General features: G+C 55.0%; 1 protein-coding gene across 2 annotated transcripts; it reads right to left on the bottom strand.

Annotated features, from left to right (window-relative positions):
* RNF166 (ring finger protein 166) lies at window positions 1-15,814 on the bottom strand. 2 transcript variants are annotated; one of them, XM_075939887.1, is made up of 6 exons: window positions 15,579-15,809; window positions 8,995-9,151; window positions 7,046-7,158; window positions 6,233-6,347; window positions 5,251-5,358; window positions 1-1,252 (listed from the first exon to the last, which is right to left on the bottom strand). In XM_075939887.1, the coding sequence occupies exons 1-6, from the start codon at window positions 15,803-15,805 to the stop codon at window positions 1,187-1,189; spliced, it is 786 nt and encodes a 261-aa protein (XP_075796002.1). In that variant the 5' UTR covers window positions 15,806-15,809; the 3' UTR covers window positions 1-1,186. The 2 variants fall into 2 exon arrangements, with proteins under 2 accessions (XP_075796002.1, XP_075796001.1); XM_075939886.1 differs by lacking the exon at window positions 1-1,252 and adding an exon at window positions 1,259-3,366 and having other exon boundaries at window positions 15,579-15,814.
* Between the last annotated feature and the right edge of the window lie 11 nt (window positions 15,815-15,825).

Genomic DNA, 15,825 nt, shown 5'->3' with positions numbered 1-15,825 from the left:
TTGTAGCTTGGTCACAGTTTTTATTTGCTTTCAGAAGCAGACTTGATTCATTGACCCACATTCCCGTTACTCCTGGCGAGTAACTACAAGTACCGCACTGCCATGTCAGGGTCACCTGTCGGTCCCGCATGGCTACACATCAGCATCTTTTTTATTGAGGGGGGGAGGAAAATAAACAACTCAAAAAAAGTTCAACAAAAAATAAATATAAACCTTTGCAATCCTTCTGTTGCTCAGGTGCTAATGGAAAAGAGCATCCCCCCCTTCCAGGTCCCAGCAGTTGTCCCCGCCCACCCCCACCCTTGACTACACAGCATGTGTTTAAAAAATATACTTTTTTTTCTTAATAAGGTTCCATAAAAATACTATTGTTCCTAGTCAAACACAAATATTGCAATATGAAGAGTAACTGCTTTGTTTTTGCTCTATAAAACGTGAAAAGGTCTCACACCGATTAATGTAGAAAAAACGCAAGAACTCTAGTATCACAAAAGCCAGTAGAAAATGAGCAAGGTGAAAGAATGCCAGGGCCGTTCGGGATTCCTTCTGGTTTCTACCGGGCTCTTTTTACTTAGGCCTGTCATCCCAGTAGCCCAACGCAGCAGTTTGGCTCCTAGATTTTGCCCCGTGTGCTTTGTGGCCTCTGGCTTTCCCTGAGCAGCGGCAATAGAGCTGAGTAGCAGACCGCTCGTGTCCTCGGGAGGGCGGAGGGCCAGCGTCTCAATAAATACTCTGACCAGGTTAAAAAACGCTCAACACTTTAAAAAAAAAAAAAAGTATGATGCGAAGAATTGAAAACTCAGGTATTTTACAGAAAATGCATCATTGTTTGTCGTACTCATGAACTGCAACAATAGGAGGCTCAACGGTGCCAAAGAGCATCTACTAATAAATAGAGATTGATATATACTCCGTATATGGATATGAAATGCCCAACTGGAAAACAACCAGCCGTCTGGTAAGGCCACCTTTGCCTCTTCCCCTCCAGCAGGGGTCACCCTCACCAGACCACGCTCGCTCACCGTTCCGCTGTGCAACAAAAGAGCCGCCTCATTGAACCAGGTGCGGCTGAAAGAGATGAGCTGCCTAATCGCTAGGGAATGCAGAGGGGCTAGCTAGTGCGGCACCTCGCCCAGCGGAAAGGCGACCTGTGCAAAGGATCCACACCGCTGCTCAGCAGTCGCCTTCAGTTCTCCGAGAGGGAGAGGGCCAACGCAGCCTGCAAGGCTGCTTCTTCGTCGATATTATAGTCCTGAAAACAAGAAAGGGAGCAGGTCAGAGGGGCTGAAGAGGAGTCGATGTCTCCCCCCCGCATCGGTGAGCTGCGTCTGCCTGGGGGCTCAAGCCTCCTGGGACGGTCCCCAGAATGCCAAGCGGAAAGAATCTTCACATTGACCTTCCTTTTGGATCACGGACGCTGTCAAACCAGCCACCAGCGCACCAGAAAACCTCCCCTGTGCAATTTACCACCCCCTCCGACAGGCCAGGCTGGGAAGAAGAGGAGACGAATTGACTTTTCTACGGGCGGTGCTTGTATTTTAACAGGATGGTGGAGCTATACTGGTCAGTTCTCAGCTTCGCTCTCACAGCAGGAAGACTCAGCCAACGGACAGGGTGTTATTTACCAAGTTGCCAACCCCGCAATTTTTCTCCCCCATGGCCAAATTTGGACATAAGCGACATGACCATGAGGGGCCTTTGAAGGATGAAACGTGCGAATAGTTCAAAGCTTCATATTTGTCCTCTGAAGCCAACAGTCCCGCTGGAATCTAATCTGCCAAGTGATAACGGCAGATACAAACAGGAGTTTATCTACAAGGTCCCTGGAGCAGGGCTGGCCTGGCTGCAGCCTTTGAGGGAAAAGTACCACCCCACACACAGATTAACAGGGAGGTAGACCTGCCAGAGTGCTCTTTGGCACACCCCATGGCGCACACGCATGCATGCACGCTCCATATTTCTAAAGCTCTCCGGAGCTCAGATTCCAACGCTGCTGCGCACAAGCATGTCCGAAAGGCTGCAGGGCTGGGCTTAGCTAGCCCCCCAGCTGTTAGCACGACACAGGTATTTGCTAATGGCCACATCATGGGCCTTTGCTGTGGGAGATGCCAGTACAGCCTGCGCCGCCTCCCACCGAGGGAGATCTTTCTGAGGCTGGCTCCACAGGCTGTCTTGAACAGGGAGTACTCGCAGCGTCCTAGCAGGCAGCCTGCCAAATGCAGCCCTGCTCCCGAAATAGAGCCTTTCCCCCACTCAAAATCCTCGTTCGCCTAGAGTTTGCCACGTCCAGGTGAGATCCAGCCTGTAGCCTGAGTCTGGTACGAACCTGACAACGCGTTTGGCTGGAACTTTGTAACCCTAGTAGGGTTTGAGTGTCACGTTTCTTGCTTGCTTTCCAGCGTGTTTCAATGGGACACATGAGCAGGACAAGCCAATAGGAAAGAAATACTCTTCCTCTCCCAACCTCACTGCCTGGCCTCATTGAGCACAGCCTGCCAAAGGTCGTCCCTCAGCCTGTAAGCTCTTTGGGGCAGGGACTCACTTCCATCCAATTAGGGATGTGACAATGTAGCCGACTGACCGATTAGCAAAAGATTAGAGGTTAATGCTACAGACTACACACCCTGCCCTGCCAGGAAATTTTTTAGCAGGCTGGCCAGCAGCCTGGCTCGCGACGGGTCCTGGACCTACCCCCGCTGCGGCTCTGCATTTCAAGTGTATGAGGAACCAGGCGGGCAGGCAGCCTGGCTCACTTCTGGTTCGCGCTGCGTCCAGGAGCTCAGCTCTCCTCTCCCCCAGACAGGGGCTGCTGCCACCTCACGCTGCTGCCTCTGTATCAGAGGCAGCAGTGCGGAGTGACAGGCACCTGGTCCATGAGGGGAGCTGGTTTTTAAACTGGCTCCCCTTGCAGACTGGCTCCTGCCTGGCACCCTGTGCTGCTGCCTCGGATCCAGAGGCAGCAGCGCGGCGTGGCAGGGGGTTCCTCGGGAGTGGGGTGGAGCACACTGGCTGCCGGCGGTAGAATAGTCGAGTGACCAATAAGAATGCATGAGGTTAATCCACTATTCACTTAACCGATATTTGACATCCCTACTTCCAGTCATTTCCAGATCCTAGCTCTGCGGTCTCAGATCCCTCCCTAGTGCATCTCGGTGTTCCTGCAATAACATAGTGAAGCGGCCGACATGGAGACGACAGCAAAAGCAACATACAGCTGTCTCCCAGAAGTGCAGGCCACAAAAACAAAGCTCAGCCTTCAGACAGGACTTCTTCCCACGTGAGGGGAACTTCCTACAACGCCACAGCCTTTTGCAGAGTCTTGCTTCCCCAGTCCAGCATGTGTTTTGTCTCGGTAGAGATGTGAGTCTACATAGGAGGCAGATGTTATTTTGAGACCCCTTCGCTGGCTGAGACAGGTACCTGGCATACAGAAGGAAACCTCCCTCCCCCTCTCACCCCCCCAAAAAAGATACCAGTAACTAATAGCCCAGCATGAACACTGCAGTGATTGCATACAAGAGAGATATTCTTACTTCTCACATGGACCAGCCATCACCAGCTGATTAAGGACTAGAATGTGGCCAAAGGCTAGAACGTGGCCAATGGGAACGTGGGCAAGGGCTAGAACGTGGCCGGGGTTAGGATTGGAACGTGGGCAAGGCCTAGAACGTGGCCGGGGTTAGGATTGGAACGTGGGCAAGGCCTAGAACGTGGCCGGGGTTAGGATTGGAACGTGGGCAAGGCCTAGAACGTGGCCGGGGTTAGGATTGGAACGTGGGCAAGGCCTAGAACGTGGCCGGGGTTAGGATTGGAACGTGGGCAAGGCCTAGAACGTGGCCGGGGTTAGGATTGGAACGTGGGCAAGGCCTAGAACGTGGCCGGGGTTAGGATTGGAACGTGGGCAAGGCCTAGAACGTGGCCGGGGTTAGGATTGGAACGTGGGCAAGGCCTAGAACGTGGCCAATGGGAACGTGGGCAAGGGCTAGAACGTGGCCGGGGTTAGGATTGGAACGTGGGCAAGGCCTAGAACGTGGCCGGGGTTAGGATTGGAACGTGGGCAAGGCCTAGAACGTGGCCGGGGTTAGGATTGGAACGTGGGCAAGGCCTAGAACGTGGCCGGGGTTAGGATTGGAACGTGGGCAAGGCCTAGAACGTGGCCGGGGTTAGGATTGGAACGTGGGCAAGGCCTAGAACGTGGCCGGGGTTAGGATTGGAACGTGGGCAAGGCCTAGAACGTGGCCGGGGTTAGGATTGGAACGTGGGCAAGGCCTAGAACGTGGCCAATGGGAACGTGGGCAAGGCCTAGAACGTGGCCGGGGTTAGGATTGGAACGTGGGCAAGGCCTAGAACGTGGCCGGGGTTAGGATTGGAACGTGGGCAAGGCCTAGAACGTGGCCGGGGTTAGGATTGGAACGTGGGCAAGGCCTAGAACGTGGCCGGGGTTAGGATTGGAACGTGGGCAAGGCCTAGAACGTGGCCGGGGTTAGGATTGGAACGTGGGCAAGGCCTAGAACGTGGCCGGGGTTAGGATTGGAACGTGGGCAAGGCCTAGAACGTGGCCGGGGTTAGGATTGGAACGTGGGCAAGGCCTAGAACGTGGCCAATGGGAACGTGGGCAAGGCCTAGAACGTGGCCGGGGTTAGGATTGGAACGTGGGCAAGGGCTAGAACGTGGCCAATGGGAACGTGGGCAAGGCCTAGAACATGGCCGGGGTTAGGATTGGAACGTGGGCAAGGCCTAGAACGTGGCCGGGGTTAGGATTGGAACGTGGGCAAGGCCTAGAACGTGGCCGGGGTTAGGATTGGAACGTGGGCAAGGCCTAGAACGTGGCCGGGGTTAGGATTGGAACGTGGGCAAGGCCTAGAACGTGGCCAATGGGAACGTGGGCAAGGCCTAGAACGTGGCCAATGGGAACGTGGGCAAGGCCTAGAACGTGGCCAATGGGAACGTGGGCAAGGCCTAGAACGTGGCCAATGGGAACGTGGGCAAGGCCTAGAACGTGGCCAATGGGAACGTGGGCAAGGCCTAGAACGTGGCCAATGGGAACGTGGGCAAGGCCTAGAACGTGGCCAATGGGAACGTGGGCAAGGCCTAGAACGTGGCCGGGGTTAGGATTGGAACGTGGGCAAGGCCTAGAACGTGGCCAATGGGAACGTGGGCAAGGCCTAGAACGTGGCCAATGGGAACGTGGGCAAGGCCTAGAACGTGGCCGGGGTTAGGATTGGAACGTGGGCTGGCCGCGGTACCCACCACAAAGGTGTCGTAGGAGAACTTGTGCCGGTGTAGAAGATGCTGCAGGAAGTTGGCGCTCTTGTAGCTGGGGTCCCCCCAGGGCATCGCCGAGCAGACTGGGCACACCTAGAACAGACCGGGGAGGAAAGGGGAAGTCATGAAACAGCGGTGTGGTGCCGTTCCTGGATCTCTGCCTGCCCCCCCCCCCCAGCAGCAGGGCGAACTTCCCTTTTCATTTCTATCAGTTGGAAACCATTTCTGCAAATACCCTCTTTGAGAAAAGCTGCCCATGTGCACACGCTGGAGAGCGAGGCACAGAGAAAGCCTCCCCGCTCACAGGTGCTATTTGTGAGATTGCTACACCTGATGTGTGGCACACATGTCCCACGCTGCGTGTGTGTATGTGGTGTGTGTAAAAGTAAAAAGAGGCATTTGCAAGCTGCAGAAGAGCCTGTAAATTCTCCCCTTTGTTTAGCATTGATGAGCGCTGAACACGATGGGCTCCTGGCCAGAATGGGACCCAGAAAATATGATCAAATCGGTGCAGAGAGTTCCCTGCAAAATGCTGTGCTGCTTCTGTGAGCTTACAGGCAAACTGCACTTAGGGAAACAGAGGAAGCCCAGGAGGCCCTCAGAAGTCCCCACCTATTGCAGTGGAAAGCAAACGGCAAAGCAAAACCATGCGAGTTAGGAGGCAGCATGGAAATCAAGGCTTAACCCAGTTCTCCCTCTGCAGCGCACCTGGAGCAGGGCTCTGTAGCTGCCCGTCTGTGGGATTTAACACAGATTCAACGGGCTAGACATGCACATAGCATTTCAAGCCCAGAAGCGGACGTGTGCACCTGCTGGCTTTGAACAGAGAACTGATAAAACGACACGGATTTCCAATTCCCCAGAGGTCGCCCTGCTCCCGTTCTTTGCCAGGAAGACGTTCCTGAGCAAAGAGCCAGGCCCAGGCTGCAGGGCTGCGTTCTCGCCAGGCTGCCGGAGGAAAGCTCACCACTTTGTTGGGGTCGTTGCGGTGGTTTTCCATGCAGTGCTTCACCAGCTCCTGCTGGTCCAGGTTCCGGGCTCCACAATACGGGCAGACAAAAGTGGAACGGTTTGGAATATTGCTAGAAACAAACAGCAGTGCAGAATTCAACACAGAGACCAACAGGGAAGAGGCCAGGTGAAAACTGAACAGGCTGCATAGAGACAAGCCAACACCAGGGGACTCCAGAGAATCTGACACACCGTAAGTTTCTTTTGTTTAAAAAAAAATATACAGGCTCCCTCACCACTAAACACCACCCTAGACTGAAGGCAAAGGGCCAGATTTTGATCGTGTGCTGACGCAGGGCTCAGTGAAATGATTCCAGATTTGTATCACTGTTCGTGAGAACAGAATCAAGTTCAAAACGTTTCAGAAGTCTAGCTCACCTGTTTTACCAGCCATGCAGTTTGCTTTCTGCATCTCCCCCAGCCGGCAAAACAAGTCAGTTTTACTTTTGTTTCCAGGCGATTCCTAATCTGTTTCCCTGGGTTCTGATGCACTGGACCAATGCTGCACAATGTTAGAGCTGCGAATGACGCAGGGGAGTCCTGTTCAAGGAAAAACTTTTCCACTGGATTTTTTTTTTTTTAAACACGCAGACATTCCTGTTAGGGTCAGGTTTTGGAAAGCCCTATTGAGAAATCCCTCTCAAATTCAAGGCCAGATTTGCCCCGAGAGTCTGTGGTTCATCTTGTGGCACCATTTCAATAGCGACTGTTGCAGAAAACGAAATGAAAATCGTCCCCAGGGAAGTAGCCTGATTTGGTGTTTTAATACCTGGGAATTGGCTGCGAAGTTGGGACCACCGGAACAAACTTTGGGCAGTTGGCCATCTGTTCTTGAACCTTCGCGCAGGAGGAAACATGGGATCTCATCTTCGCTAGGGTCACCTGGAAAGGCACACAGAGGGGGATGAAGAGGAGAGCCTGGCCAATCTTTGAGCACTTCAAGGAGCAAGGGATGCAGAAAGAAGAAATCAAGGCAGATGCCATGCTCGATTTGAGCAAGCAGCCTCCCCACACACTTTCCGACGGGCATCCGAGGACAGGCGCCAGCACCAATGTGAACTGCTGGGCCAAAGCGTTACAGCCAACCAAAACAACGAGCTGACCTGCAACAGCGAGGAGAGGAAGGGTGGGAATGGGGCAAGTTAGTCTAGCTGAGCCCATCTCCTGCTGCCAAAGCCCATTTCCTTTTCGCAAGACCAAAGCAAGTCTTGGCAGAGCTCTTGCCATGCCAGGCAACCCAACCCTGACAGCAACAAGGCCCAAAGGCACGCAGGCAGCTATGGGAAACCTGGCAGCAAGTGAAGCGAAAGCGCAGCAGAGAAAGGGTCTCAGGTGTCCGCGTCACAAGGGCACTGCCACAAAAGAACAACTTTACCACCGGTCGCAGGGACACCCAGGCACGATGGCCTAGCTGGACCTCCTCTCTGCCGCGTCCTCTAGGGCTGTCAATCCAACTGCTTTTGCAAGCTCTAGAGCCGGGCTACTCAACTTCGGAAGCCCCGGGGGCCACACTGATACTCACAGCACATGCCGAGGGCCGCAACTTAAGTGAGGTTGCAGAGACATGCAAATAGATATGCAAATAGCTTCTTTCACACTGACGGGCCTGAATACAAAGATTAAGACAAGACAACAACACGCAGGCCCCATTTAAGTCTGTTCTGCTGATATTAATAAAATGGAACATCTACCAGACTTCCACCCATGTGACAGCACTTTACACGAGCAATGACAGGCCAGGAATGTAACTACTAACACGCATCTCAACAGAAGACCACTCTATTGACTCCCTTGTTGTTCTGGCTTCACAACAGTCCAAGAACGTAATTACTAAACCACGTATCACATGGTAAACCCAAACCGCGCCGGGGGCTGCAAACAAACAGGTCGCATGTTGAGTAGCCCTGCTCTAGAGGGAAGAGCAGCCCTCCCTGTTCATCTGCTAATAACCAAGAGACACAACGCCAGCTGGACCAGTTGAGCTGTGTCTCGCTCTGTGTCTGTGCTGACCAGGCTGCTCGGGAAGGCCCCACTGTTTTGCTGATGGCACTAGTCTACTGCCAAAGGGTGGTAGGACGGAGAGAGGTTTCCTCTCACCAAACAGCCAAGCCTGTCAGAGCTCACGGCCCTTCATGCAGGGGGTTCATAAGCACCAGCAGCGCAGGATCACGCAAAGGGCCTACACCTAAGGACTAACGGTGAGCAGCACTGCATGTGGGACTCACGCTGCTGCCTCTGTATCAGAGGCAGCAGCGTGGAGAGCAGGCAAAAGCCAATGCACACAGGGAGCTCCCACCCCCGCCGCCTGCGCTGCTGCCTCTGATACAGAGGCAGCAGCATGGGGGGGGCAGTACATGCAGGGAGCCACCCCCCCAGCATCAGTGCCTGCCCCTGCAGAGGCAGCAGAGCGGGGGCTGCCGTTTGACTGCCTCCCCATCTGGGGCAGAAATCCAGTTTTCTTATGACACTGGGGCACCCTGTTTGCAGCGCTGCCCCCAGGTTCCTCACATGCCTGGCGGCAGAGCATCCCACTTGCTCCCATCCACAATCTCTGGAGATACAGGACGTTACCCGTGGAACAGACATAAACCCACACTCATCTGAGCAGGGGCAAACCCTTCCTCGGTACAACGGGCCATAGGGGTGTCTCCCAGACCTGTCCTGTCCCCCCCACCCCAGATACGGGGCAGTCCCAACTGCGCCCCTCAGATGGATTACCTTCTTACTGCATCCTCTGCACGGAGCCTTGTAGGAGGACAACTGCTTTTCCACGTTGGAAGCCTTCTCCACCTTTTTGGGGTCAAAGGGCATGCGGCAGAGCGGGCACAGAGGAGACGGCACTTGGAGACATGGCTGCAAACACTCCCCGCAAAATCTGGAAGGGAAACCAAACTGTCAAGCGGCTTGGCAGAGAGACATTACAGCTGCTCCTAGGACGCCCTGCCCACCGCCTCCTTGGGGGCCCCTCACTACAGTAACGCAGGAATTGACCCGACACAAGTCAAGGGAGCCAGCTTCTCCTCCCACTTTGGTAGCCGGCAGGAGCTCTTTGGTAGCCACTGAGGATGTAGTAACACCTGAGACCTAGGAGCAGGGAAACAGGCCTGCTGGAGATCCAGCAGACTGGTCCAATGCAGGGAGGATCTCTCGGTGCCCTACTAACGCTCCAAGAATATACAGCGATCAGTTCCTGACTCCTGTGTCAAAAGCAACGATGGAGCAGCCCCTGCATGCAACCAGCCTGGGCTGTGGTGAATGGGGGTGGCTTGGCGGCAGCAGCCTCTGCCCACAGTGAGTCTCAGCCCGGCGTGAGCAGAGGCTGCTTTGCAGCAGCCTCCCCTCTTCCCCGCCCCTCCCGCTGCCTCCGATAGAGGCAGCAGGGCAGGGAGAGCGAATAGCCGCTATTGCAATTGCTTACTTGCTAACATTCCTAATCTGGATGTGCCCAGCACGGATCGCTTGGGGGCTGGGTTTCCAAGAGAGGGACTTCCACAGAGCTCCACATGCCCGCTGCAAGTGTGACCACAACAGGCAGAGTGCATAAAGGTTGCTTCCCCTGCTGGAAGGCAGGCTTCCTCCCCAACAGCCAGACAGCCCACGTCACCTCTGGCCTGCTGTGGTTAAGAAGTTCCGGCTGTGCAACGAGGCTCTGCGTTTTGCGGCTGTGGCCTCTCACAGGCAGCTACCTTTGGCTAGCTCTTCTGCTGCAGCCTCGCTGGCAGGCCCGCCTGAGACTCAAGGGGGCTGCAGATCACACGCACGGAGAGATGGTGCAGACAGCTAGCAATGCCAGCTTTGGGGCAAAGTCAGATCTTGAACCCAGGTTCCTGAGCCTGCAGGAATTAGGGGCGTGTCAACGGAATTGACCCTTGGGGTGGGGGCACCCTTCAATGGCCTGGCCCCTCATTAAGGAAAACAGCTCCTGCATCAATAGGGAGGCTGGCTTGCGGCCTGCTATTTCTGCACAGCTGGACAGGCAGCTGACATGCAGCAGTGATGGGGGCCAGAGCGGTGTTCAGCTACCCAGGAGACAGCAGGCCCGCGAGTGACATTCTTGGCACACTGCAGCTTTGAACCAAGCCTGAGAACTTGGCCGCTAACAAAGGCCAGGGGGTGCGGCCTGCCTCTGCGCATGAGACTGTCCATCTAGGAATCCACCTGCACCTCGGGGTCACACCTGAGTGAGGCCTTCCAACACGACTGTCTTGCGTAGAATCCCTGGGCTGGCAGAGACGTCAGGAGGCATCGAGTCCAGTCCCCTGCCCAAAGCAGGACCAACCCAACTCAATCAGCCCAGCCAGGGCTTTGTCAAGTCGGGACTTCAAAACCTTTAGGGATGCAGATTCCACCCCCTTCCTAGGGAACCCCTCCCAGTGCTTCCCCGCCCGCCTAGGGAAATAGTTTTTCCTACCATCTAACCTAGACCTCCCCTGCAGCAACTTGAGCCCATTGCTCCTTGTTTTGTCATCTGCCCCCACTGAGAACAGCCTCTCTCCATCCCCTTTAGAACCCCCTTTTATGTGGTCAAAGGACGCTCTCAAATTCCTCCCCACTCTTCTCTTCTGTAGGGATGTAAGCAACTAGTTGGCTCTTAATATACTTGAAAAGCGGAGGTGCAGCGTTTTGGACACAGCACGAGCCAGGACGGCTCCACACAATCTCCCACCGCTGCGCCTGCTGGCTCTTAATACATTCAGAAGGCAGAGCGGCAGCGGGGTTGGCTCCCGGGGTTTTCCCCCTTATCGACTAATTGAGTCATCGATGGAAGGTCAGCGACTTCTCGATTAGCTGATTAAACAATTTAACATCCCTTCTCTTCTGTAGGCTACACAAGGCCAAATCCCTCAGCCTCTCCTCATAGGCCATGTGCTCCACTAAGCAATTTAGAAATGTCTGGAGAGGAGGGACAGCTCTCTGTGTCCGAAAGCACTAGGAGAACCAGCTGCAGCAAGCCACTGGTAGAGCAGCCGGCCTGGGACCAGGTATGGGGTGCTGGGAATACCACCTTTAACAGGAGGTGTCTGTGGGCATATAGTGAGAAGGGGCGTTTGGGCGCCATACCAGGAAGCAGATAGGCACCTACTGCCCTTTGCAGACTCCACGCTGCACTGCACAGTGCCCCGCGAATAAGAGCTAACTGCATGCCGTGTGTGTTCATGCACAAAACACAGGCCGGGAGAGAGCGCTCCCCCGGGGCCCCCAGGAGGGCAGGGAGCGTTCGAGCAGTGCTCCGGAGAGCATCAGGGAGGCAGCCACCCAGGTAATGTGCTTTCACTGCAGATGCTCACACGATGACTTTCAAAAGGCAGCCATTTAAAGCTACAAGGGAGGCCAAGGCACAGCGAGATGAGGCTGGAGATCCCCTCCCCTCCAAGCTCTTACACTTGCAAGGGCAGAAACTTCAAGCGCCATAGAGCAAATTCTGGGAACTAAACTGTTCGGCTGGAAACAAACCTCTGGGCTACGAGCGCGGGGGTGGGGAGAGAAAAAGGGAAAGTGGCAAATCCGGCATGGTAGCACGCCAGCCCCCCCCCCCCCCCCCGACGTGAAGTGCCTTGTGCAGGGCGGAGCCGCTCGATGGCCGCCTGTTGGCATCTCGAGGGAAAGGAAAAGTGCACTCATCTGTCAAGGTGAGCGGAGATCCCCGCACAAATAAACCAGGAGCTGCAGCGGGCATGGAAAGTTCCCAGGGAGCTCTATGCAGAACCCCCCCACCCTCCTGCTCCTCCAAGATAAGCTCAACAGCTGTGAAATAGACCAGCAGGTCCTACACACACGTCGTAATTATTTATGGTCAATAATCGGTTCGTCAGCAGCTCCCCAACAACACAGAGCGGCGTCTCCCAACATTGTCTTGCTGCCCAGCACTCCCTCCTGGTGTGGGGATGGATGTTTCAATCTAGAACGTCTGGGGTCCCATGAATGTACGAGAGCTGGAAATCCCCCCTCCCCCATTTCAGAGTGGGTCAGACCAAAGGTCCATCTGGCCCAGTGCCCTGTCTGTCCACAGTGGCCCATGCCAAGTGCCCCAGAGGGAGTGAACAGAACAGGAATCATCAAGTGATCCCTCCGTCACCCATTCCCAGCCTCCAACAAACAGAGGCTAGGGACACCATTCCTACCCATCCTGGCTAATAGCCATCAATGGGCCTACCCTCCATGTATTTATCTAGCTCCTTTTTGAACCCTGTTAAAGTCTTGGCCTTCACAGCCTCTTCTGGCAAGGAGTTCCACAGGTTAACTGTGCATTGTGTGAAGAAAAACTTCCTCTTATTTGTTTTAAACCTGCTACCTATTAATTTCATGAGGCAACCTCTAGTTCTTGTGTTATAGTAACAAGCAAGCAATTTCTCCTTATTCACTTTCTCCACACCAGTCATGATTTTACAGACCTGTAATCATATCCCCCCCCCCCTTAGTCTCCTCTTTTCTAAGTTGAAGAGTCCCAGTCTCTTTAATCTCTCTTCATTTGGCACCCTTTCCAAACCCCTCCTCATTTTTGCCACTCTTTTCTGAGCTTTTTCCAGTGCCAAGATCTCTTTTTTGAGACTGGGAAGAAAAGTGAAAAATCTCACACTTCGGAACTTTTTCCGTTTCAGATCAGTCTGAACACCGGGTTTCGATTTTACCTTTCTTCTCTCGCCCGCCCAGTCTAATTAGATAAACATTTCAAAAAGGAAGAGTCATTTTGACCCAGACAACCAGAATGTTTCAATTTGAAAATGTCAGGACAAATTGTGGCGCCGTCACATGCAAGTGGCTCGCTCCATCCCCCCATATCCCAGCTGTCTATTAGGAAACACAATCGGCCCTCTTTTGCATCCTCGCACCCTTGACCCATCTGGCCTACTTAGCTAAGCTCTGCAGGGCAGGGGCTGTCTCCTCGCTGTGTGCTGACACAGCACCCAAAGGCCTTGCCTCCCTGGGACATAACATGGTGCTAACACGGGCAAATGATAACGCAGAGCCCTGTGGTATGGGCTAGTTCCTACACCCGCCTTGTGCCACTTGCTTCATTTCCTGCCATTGGCATGACAGTCCCCAGTGTCCCCCACCCCAGCTTGGTGCAAAGACAGACCCTCTCACACACTGAAGGCAGCAAGTGTCCCCAAAAGCTGCTCTTCCTGCCAGGCTCTCTGGATCGACAGCATACGGGGAGGGAAGTGGCCACATACAACCTGCTTCTGCTGCTGGCAGAGCTCACACGGTCATAACCTGATGAAAAGCAGGGCGCCACCAGCGGACCTGCCTTCCAGCCGGGCTCAGCTCAGCAGCTTCCGGTGCTGCACTATGCACAGAGGCAGGCTCACCATGAGCCCAGCCCATGGGGCAGGCAGGGTGTCACATCCGGTGTTAAAGTCTGGTCAGCCACTCAAAGGTACTAAACCCACAGCTTCTCTGCAGACGCTCCAGCTGCCGCCCTCGTGGGCACCGAGGCCTGCTCTGTCCCTTGGGCTCACGTTTTAGCTCCTGCAACTTCTTCCTAGTGAAGATGAGCGCTAAAGCATATGCTTATCAGATAGTTGACTTGACTAGTTGGGATGTTAGGAAGCAAGTCATTAGCTACACAATTAGTTGATAAGGGTGGAAGCCTCCGGGAGCTACTCCCCACTGCAGCTCTGCAGTTTAAATGTAGTAAGAGCCAGCCAGGCAGGCAGCCCAGCTCCTACTACATTTAATCTACAGAGCCGCAGCGAGCATAGGTCCTGGACCTGGCACAAGCCGGGACTGAGCTGGGCTTGCTCATGCCGGGTCCAGCAGCTGGAACGGATAAGGGCTGCTGTCAGAGCAGCCTGTGTTCATGACCAACCCCATCCACCGTGGACAGGGGCAAACCTGGGCCTGTTGCAGGCAGAGACTGCTTTGCAGTAGCCTCCTCTGCCCCCACCAGAGGTAGGGGGAGGTGGAACCACGGAGACAGTGCTGTAGGGAACCAGCTTTTAAGGTGCTCCTTCCCACCTTACTGCAAGGATTGGGAGGGGAGGGAATGCAAGTAGTCTACTGCTCGCTTACATCCCTAAGATCGAGGTGGAGATGTCCCAGATGTCAAAGGCAGCAGTAAGTTTCGCTGTTTCATTCAGTATTGCCAGAATTCAAGATGTGCTGGAAACTACTTCTGGTTGGAATGAGAAGGGAAAAAAATCAAGGGACGGAAGATGCACCGCTTCCTTCCAGAGGCCCTATAAACCTCACTGCTCTCTTGGGCCCTACATCAGAACAAAACCCATTAAGCACATTTGCTAGCTCTGAACATGAACAGCCAGACTGGGTCCGACCAAAGGCCCATCCAGCCCAGCGTCCTGTCTGCTGACAGTGGCCAATGCCAGGTGCCCCAGTGGGAGTGAACCGAACAGGGAATCGTCATTTGATCCATCCCATCTTGTACTCCCAGCTTCTGACATAGGCCTGGGACACTGCTCCCCAAGCTGCCTTCTCACACTTCCCATCCCCCCTCCTTCCTCTCTTGCCCAATCAGACTGTAAGCTTTTCAGGGCAGAAATCTGCAAAGCACTTTGCCTGTTGCAGATCCCACACAAGCCAACCACCACCACGCTCAGTACTAACAGGGGCTGCTCCACAGTTAAAAAAAAAAAAAAAAAAAAATCAATCAAAACAAGTAGTGCATGTTCTGACATTTACACCTGCCTCACGCTCTGGGGACTCCAGTCACTAAACATGTGTGCCGGCAGGGAGTTTTAGGGAACTGGGTGACTCAGCTGTTCGATGATGTGATACCACAACACAAGAAGCTGCCAATCACGCAACGCCCAAGCAGACGCCAAACAAAGACAAAAACTCAACCCTGCCATTTCAGACAAGCACACCAGCCCTTTGGGGGAAATCTGGTGCCTAGGAAAGTCACGGACGGGCAGAACAGCGGGGTCTGGTTACACGCCCAGGAAAACCTGCCCACTCACAGTGCTTAGGCACAGCTGAAACCCTGCCTGGGCGCTGCGCGGTGCGGGCAGGTGATGGGGGGGGGCTGCCCTAGGGCTGGGGGGGAGGGGATGTAGCCACAGAGCCTGCTGTACATCGTGGGGGCCGGTAGTGTCCCATGGGTGCCCTGCAGGGGAAAGGGGGGAACTGGGTGCAGAGCGAGGCATCGCCTGGGGGAGGTTACGGGCTCTGAGTGGCTTTGCCCCAATCTGCCCCACTCACCCCCCCACACACACCGTAGGGGCACCCCTCGCACACAGGCCCTAAGCCCCTAGATCCCCGCTTCCCCTATGGCCCGCGGGCCGCATCCCCCCGGCCCGCGGGCCGCATCCCCCCGGCCCGCGGGCCGCCCCCCCGCTGCTCACGTGTGGCCGCAGCCCGCGACGCACACCGCCCGGTGATACACCTCCAGGCAGATGGGGCAGCTGAACTGCGCCTCCAGCGTGTCCGGGCCGGGCCCGCCGGGCGGCTGCTCGCGGGGGGTCCCGGCCGGGGCCGGAGGCCGCTGCTGGGCCGCGGAGACCAGCAGGCTCCGGAACATCGCGGCCGCCATGGCAATGGATGTGTGTGCGGGGGGGGGGGCTCCGCGCATGCGCGCCTCCTCCCGGCGCG

The sequence above is a fragment of the Pelodiscus sinensis genome, chromosome 12 (assembly GCF_049634645.1).
Source record: "Pelodiscus sinensis isolate JC-2024 chromosome 12, ASM4963464v1, whole genome shotgun sequence".
Taxonomy (NCBI): domain Eukaryota; kingdom Metazoa; phylum Chordata; order Testudines; family Trionychidae; genus Pelodiscus; species Pelodiscus sinensis.
This window is presented reverse-complemented; position numbering and strand designations above follow the sequence as displayed.

Bases quoted from the DNA above. Each gene is read 5' to 3' on its own strand.
- RNF166 (XM_075939886.1), bottom strand. From the start codon at position 15,805: ATGCGCGGAGCCCCCCCCCCCGCACACACATCCATTGCCATGGCGGCC. The intron at 7,159-8,994 runs GTAATCCATCTG...GTGCCTTTCCAG, and splicing joins GCAGAGGATGCAGTAAGAAG to GTGACCCTAGCGAAGATGAG. The intron at 3,367-5,250 runs GTGGGTACCGCG...CCTCCTATGTAG, and splicing joins TCTCCTACGACACCTTTGTG to ACTCACATCTCTACCGAGAC.